At 50.0% G+C, this 7,194-nt stretch overlaps 1 protein-coding gene across 1 annotated transcript; it reads right to left on the reverse strand.

The window, feature by feature from the left end:
* Positions 1–900: 900 nt before the first annotated feature.
* On the reverse strand, positions 901–2,765 carry EIF1 (eukaryotic translation initiation factor 1). Its single transcript, XM_038753765.1, has 4 exons — positions 2,596–2,765; positions 2,079–2,242; positions 1,872–1,973; positions 901–1,714 (listed from the first exon to the last, which is right to left on the reverse strand). The coding sequence occupies exons 1-4, from the start codon at positions 2,624–2,626 to the stop codon at positions 1,670–1,672; spliced, it is 342 nt and encodes a 113-aa protein (XP_038609693.1). The 5' UTR covers positions 2,627–2,765; the 3' UTR covers positions 901–1,669.
* Positions 2,766–7,194: the final 4,429 nt, after the last annotated feature.

Below are 7,194 nucleotides of genomic sequence, written 5' to 3' on the forward strand. Positions count from 1 at the left end.
ATTGTTGGGGGCATTGGGAGGATCACAAGTAACAGCCACATGGAAAAGAAACATGGCATAGTGGATAGAACACGGGCTGGGAGTTAGAAATTCATGGGTTCTAAAACCCAGCTCCACACACCTCTGCTACGTTGGGCAAGTCACATTACTTCTCTGGGCCTGTTACCTTATCCACAAAATGGGGGTTGAGACTGAACCCCACATGGGCCAGGGACTGTGTTCAACCTAACGTGTTTCCATCCACCCCAGTACTTAGTAAGCACTCAAATACAATTTTATTATTGAGTGCACCAAAGGGGAATGGGAGACAGCACAAGTACATAGCCTTGTGTGCTCCCATTTTCCCCTCATACACCCCTCTAGACTAAGCTTATCATGGGAAGGGATGTCTACCAATTCCATCATATTGTACTCTCCCAGGCACTTACTACAGTGCTCTACCCCCATCAGACTGATGCACTTTCCTCCCATCTGTACTTCCCCCTCCTCCCAACAGATCAGAGCCTTCCCAGTCTTCAAAGTCTTGACAAGAGGCCTCCCTTCTTAAACTCATCCACCCCAGCATTCTCCCTCCTACTTTAAGTACCCGTCCCTTCTGTTGTTCATGATGCTGGCACTGCTGCCTCCCCGCACTTGCCAGGAAAGTTGTGGGCAGGGAACACAGGTGTTGCTACTTTTGTACTCCCAGCAGCCTACTAAAGCTCACTAAACACCAGTGTGGCTTTGTACAACACATCAACTGAAAAGGCACTGGTGAGGTGGGGAGAGGGACAGGTAGTTCTCCAACCAAATCCCATCAGGACCAGACAGCAACCTATCTGCCCAGTGCCATGACCGAGGCAGGAGCACACCAGAGTCCCAGCTTGGCCTGCACCGCTATACACCACAGCACCGAGTCGGTGTTCTGAAAACCAGTTTTATTTAAATAAGAGTTTAAATACATTACATCACATCAAACAGAAACCAAGTCTGTCACTTCACATGGCGCTGGGCAGCAGTTGCTAGTACGTTATCCACTCCGAGGCTCGGCTGCTACATGAACATTGAATACATGAGTTTGGAAGGGGTTCCCTTGTCAAAAGCTTACCGCAGGGAGGGGTGGTGGGTGGCCACATATGGCAGGGAGGGAGCCACCGTCTACTCACCGTCTACTCCCTCTCTGGATGAAATGACTAGGGGAACGCTCCCTGGTTAGGTTTGAGGTACTAGGAACTCCCTTCCTCCCCATCCCCCAACCTCTCACACGGGGTGGGGTGGGTGGGGAGAAAGTTGAACTTCTAGGGCTAGGTGGTTTCACCCCATCCTCTGCATTTCAGGTCTCCATGTGTGGCCCATGTAGGGAACAGGAGCTTTGTGCGCTGGGAGCCAAGCAGCCTCGGGAGAACCGTGGCAGCCAGGCTCATAGTGCCGGGCTGGTCTCCCATACCTGGTGGGACCCACTGGCTGCTGCTGCTGCTTTACCTCTGGTTCAAATGAGGCACCGCAAGACCAGACGGCATGGCTCTTTCTGTTTATTACATGAGTAGTTACACTAGTCCAAGCTACAGCAGACCTCAAGGGTTACATCGTACAAGCTGAGAGGATTTTAAGCTTCTGACAAGGGACAGGAGGGAATCTTTCTACTCATGGCAAGGAAATCCTCACTCGAGCTTCAGGGAGGCTCAACCACTTAAAACCCGTGAACCTTCAGCTGGTCATCCTTGGCCAGCCCGATCTGCAGAGAGAAGGGAGGTTTTAGCGTGGTGCAGGACCCCGTTTTCGGATGACAGATTCCGGCCCCCTCCCTCCCCCTGGAGATTCACCCTCTCTCCCCCCCAGTCCCGCGCCCGGAAACCCGAACGGCGGGGGAAGGAGAAGAGGCGAAACCGTACCTCAACGAGGAACTGGCATATGTTCTTGCGCTGGTCACCCTGCAGCTGGATCACTTCGCCATACTCCGGGTGTTCGATCACAGTACCATTGCAGGCGAATTTCTGCGGCGGCGGGGGGTCGGAGAGGATTGTTATGTTATTAATAACGCCACTGGTCCCAGGCTCAGGGACCTCCACCCACTCCACCCCCCCCACGCTGTGACCCACCTTCTTGAACGCCTTCACTAGTTTCTTTTTATCGTAATCATCAGCGATGCCCTGGACGGTGGTGAGGGTCTTACGGCCGTTCCTCTGCTGAATTCTTATATGGATATAATCCTCAGTCCCGGCAGGAAGCAGGTCATCACCCTTACTTGCATCAGCAAAGGGGTCTAGGGAGAAGATGATTGATTGATTGATTGAAGATGGGTTAGCGCCGACCGCGCATGCGCAGCGCCCGGCTGATGCAATCCGCAGGCAACCGGGCCCCGCTCCCTCCCCCATTGGCCGGCGCGCCTGTCACTCACAGGCCCCGCCCCCCTCCCTCGCCCCGCCCCCTCCCGCCATGGCAACGGCCCCGTGACGTCAGGAACGACGCAGGGGGAGGCGGAGAGAGGCGAGGGAAGCGGGGGGAGGGGAGGCCTTTCGCAGAGGCGCCATCCCCGCTCCATCTTCGACCCCCTCGCCAATTTGCGGGGGTCGACCCGACAGGCCCGAAAGCCTAGGCCCCAACCCCCGGGCTCACCGAAAGAGTGGAGGTTCTGGATAGCGGACATACGATACGATTCCTTTTCCTCGGTGGAAACGGCCTGCGGAAGGCGGCGGGAGAAGGCGGGCAGGGGAACGGAGCGGCGGGAGGCGAAGAGGGAGAGAGCGGCTGAGTCCTAGGCGGCGGCTCAGTGACTGGGGCGGAGGGGCGGTGCCGGGGCTCACTTATATAGCGACGTCGTGACGTCACCGCGCGGCCTCACGTCCGGGCCCCGCCCCCTAACGGCGGGCCTCGCGCTCGAGGGGGGGGACGGCCACTCCTGATTGGTCGGTGCGCAGGGAGGCGGAACGGCACCTGCGCAGTGAGGGAATAATGCGGGGCGGGTGGGGGGAGGGGGAGGCGCCCTCCCATCCGGCGCATGCGCAGTGGAAGCTGAGAGGCCCCCGAGAAGTCAAAGGGGTTGCTCCCCAGGCAGCATCAGTCGAGTGCCGATCCGAGCTCCTCCCCCCCCTTTTAAACCCAGGCCAACCCCAACCCTCAAAATGGGGGGAGGGGAGTCTGACAAAACGAAGAATGGGGAGAGAAAGGAGGCCTAGAGGGATCCTCCGAAGCCCCGTTGACATTTCTCCTCAGAAAACCTTCGAGCTCTTTCTTTAGACTGAGCCCACTGTTGGGTAGGGACTGTCTCTATTATGTTGCCAATTTGTACTTCCCAAGCGCTCAGTACGGTGCTCTGCACATAGTAAGCGCTCAATAAATGTGATTGATGATGATCTTCTCTGAACTCCGCAGATCAATCAGTCAATCAGTCGTATTTATTGAGCGCCTACTGTGTGCAGAGCGCTGGACTGAGCGCTTGGGAAGTCCGAGTCGGCAACATCTAGGGACGGTCCCTACCCAACAGTGGGCTCACAGTCTAAGAAAGGAGGCCTAGAGGGTTCCTCCGAAGCCCCGTTGACATTTCTCCTCAGAAAACCGTCGAGCTCTTTCTTTAGACTGTGAGCCCACTGTTGGGTAGGGACTGTCTCTATTATGTTGCCAATTTGTACTTCCCAAGCGCTCAGTATGGTGCTCTGCACATAGTAAGCGCTCAATAAATAGGATTGATGATGATGATGATCGTCTCTGAACTCCGCAGATCAATCAGTCAATCAATCGTATTTATTGAGCGCCTACTGTGTGCGGAGCACTGGACTGAGCGCTTGGGAAGTCCGAGTCGGCAACATCTAGGGACGGTCCCTACCCAACAGTGGGCTCACAGTCTAAGAAAGGAGGCCTAGAGGGTTCCTCCGAAGCCCCGTTGACATTTCTCCTCAGAAAACCGTCGAGCTCTTTCTTTAGACTGTGAGCCCACTGTTGGGTAGGGACTGTCTCTATTATGTTGCCAATTTGTACTTCCCAAGCGCTCAGTACGGTGCTCTGCACATAGTAAGCGCTCAATAAATAGGATTGATGATGATGATGATCGTCTCTGAACTCTGCAGATCAATCAGTCAATCAGTCGTATTTATTGAGCGCCTACTGTGTGCGGAGCACTGGACTGAGCGCTTGGGAAGTCTGAGTCGGCAACATCTAGGGACGGTCCCTACCCAACAGTGGGCTCACAGTCTAAGAAAGGAGGCCTAGAGGGTTCCTCCGAAGCCCCGTTGACATTTCTCCTCAGAAAACCGTCGAGCTCTTTCTTTAGACTGTGAGCCCACTGTTGGGTAGGGACTGTCTCTACTATGTTGCCAATTTGGCCTTCCCAAGCGCTCAGTACGGTGCTCTGCACATAGTAAGCGCTCAATAAATGTGATTGATGATGATCTTCTCTGAACTCTGCAGATCAATCAGTCAATCAGTCGTATTTATTGAGCGCTTACTGTGTGCAGAGCGCTGGACTGAGCGCTTGGGAAGTCCGAGTCGGCAACATCTAGGGACGGTCCCTACCCAACAGTGGGCTCACAGTCTAGAAGGGGGAGAGGGAGATGAAAACCAAACGTGCTAACAAAATAAATCAATAGAATAGATATGTACTAGTAAAATAAACAGAGTAATAAATATGTACAAACATATATACATATATGTATATATATGTATATATACCTATATGTACATATATACATATACATGTATATATATAAGCACTTAGAACAGTGCTCTGCACCCAGTAAGCGCTCAATAAATACGATTGATGCACATATATGTACATATACATAATCAATCAATCATATTTATTGAGCGCTTACTGTGTGCGGAGCACTGGACTGAGCGCTTGGGAAGTCCAAGTTGGCAACATATAGAGACGGTCCCTACCCAACAGTGGGCTCACAATCTAGAAGGGGGACAGACAACAAAACCAAACATACTAACAAAATCAATAGAATAGATATGTACTAGTAAAATAAATAAATAGAGTAATAAATATGTACAAATACATACATATATGTACATGTATACATACATATATAAAAATATATATGTATATTTACATGTATATATACATATGTGTACATATACATATCAATCAATCAATCGTATTTATTGAGCGCTTACTGTGTGCAGAGTGCTGTACTAAGCGCTTGGGAAGTACAAGTTGGCAACATATAGAGACAGACCCTACCCAACAGTGGGCTCACAGTCTAAAAGGGGGAGACGGAGAACAAAACCAAACATACTAACAAAATAAAATCAATAGAATAGATATGTACTAGTAAAATAGAGTAATAAATATGTACATATATGTATATATACATATATCATCATCATCAATCGTATTTATTGAACACTTACTGTGTGCAGAGCACTGTACTAAGTGCTTGGGAAGTACAAGTTGGCAACATATAGAGACAGTCCCTACCCAACAGTGGGCTCACAGTCTAAAAGGGGGAGACGGAGAACAAAACCAAACATACTAATAAAATAAAATCAATAGAATAGATATGTACTAGTAAAATAAATAGAGTAATAAATGTGTACATATATACATATATGTATATATACATATATGTACATATATACACATGTATATATGCACATATATGTATGTATACATATATGTACATATATACACATGTATATATGCATATATGTACATATATGTACATGTACATATCAATCAATCAATCGTATTTATTGAGCGCTTACTGTGTGCAGAGCACTGTACTAAGCGCTTGGGAAGTACAAGTTGGCAACATATAGAGATAGTCCCTACCCAACAGTGGGACATATATACATATATACATATATACAGGTGCTGTGGGGAAGGGAAGGAAGAAGATAAGGGGGATGGAGAGGGGGACGAGGGGGAGAAGAAGGAAGGGGCTCAGTCTGGGAAGGCCTCCTGGAGGAGGTGAGCTCTCAGCAGGGCCTTGAAAGGAGGAAGAGAGCTAGCTTGGCGGATGGGCAGAGGGAGGGCATTCCAGGCCCGGGGGAGGACGTGGGCCGGGGGTCGGCAGCGGGACAGGCGGGAACGAGGCACGGTGAGGAGATTAGTGGCAGAGGAGCGGAGGGTGCAGGGTGGGCAGTAGAAGGAGAGATGGGAGGTGAGGTAGGAGGGGTCGAGGTGATGGAGAGCCTTGAAGCCGATCTATTTAGAACCCCTCAATTTCCTCCAGAGACTCCTAATTTTCCCCTAAGTCTTCCTCAATCCTCCAATCTCCCCAGGACGCCACTGAGGGGTTGGGGTGTCAACTTAGCCCATCCCGCAATGGCTTCTGGGTCAGCCCCCTAGGAGCACCATAATGACTCTAGTTCTGGTCCCCCTGAGCATCACCTTGGGCATTGTCACTGAAATGTGGTCTCAATCCAAATGTAGTTCTCCAAAGGTGAAGTTCAGGACAACCTCCCTCCCATTCACACGTCATCCACTGGCCTCCTTGGGTATTAACAGGCCCAAGTGTCTCTGGCCTTAGTACAGTGCTCTGCACACAGTAAGCGCTCAATAAATACGATTGATTGATTGGCCTGGGTTTCCCTGACCTATGGTAACATCCCTGGACTTCCTGGCAGGGCACTGCCAAACCAGAGAAATAATTAAATTCCAAACATCCCCATTTTGTTTTAATTACAAGTCACTGATGAAGCCTAAACGGCCCTATCATACACTTGTATTGGTGGCCCTGCCTCCAGCCTCTCCCAGTCTAGATTTAATTCATTCATTCAATCGTATTTACTGAGCGCTTACTGTGTGCAGAGCACTGTACTAAGCACTTGGAAAGTACAATTCGGCAACAAAGACAATCCCTACCCAACAACAGGCTCACAGTCCAGAAGGGGGGAGACAGACAACAAAACAAAACAAGTAGACAGGCATCAATAGCATCAAAATAGATAAATAGAATTATAGATCTATGCACGGTGATTTGACCAAACTCACACAGCTGACAAGTGGCAGAGGCGGGATTAGAACCCAGAACCTCTGACTCCCAAGCCCGGGCTCTTTCCAGTCAGCCACACTGCTTCTCTTGTATCCACCCTATTTGCTTAGTAATAATAATAATAATAATAATGACATTTATTAAGCGCTTACTATGTGCAAAGCACTGTTCTAAGCGCTGGGGAGGTTACAAAGTGATCAGGTTGTCCCACATGGGGCTCACAGTCTTAATCCCCATTTTACAGATGAGGTAACTGAGGCACAGAGAAGTTAAGTGA

Source organism: Tachyglossus aculeatus, chromosome 11 (assembly GCF_015852505.1).
Source record: "Tachyglossus aculeatus isolate mTacAcu1 chromosome 11, mTacAcu1.pri, whole genome shotgun sequence".
Classification (NCBI taxonomy): Eukaryota; Metazoa; Chordata; class Mammalia; order Monotremata; family Tachyglossidae; genus Tachyglossus; species Tachyglossus aculeatus.

Bases quoted from the DNA above. Each gene is read 5' to 3' on its own strand.
- EIF1 (XM_038753765.1), bottom strand. From the start codon at position 2,626: ATGTCCGCTATCCAGAACCTCCACTCTTTCG. The intron at 1,974-2,078 runs GTGGGTCACAGC...CCGCCGCCGCAG, and splicing joins TAGTGAAGGCGTTCAAGAAG to AAATTCGCCTGCAATGGTAC. The intron at 1,715-1,871 runs GTACGGTTTCGC...TTCTCTCTGCAG, and splicing joins TATGCCAGTTCCTCGTTGAG to ATCGGGCTGGCCAAGGATGA.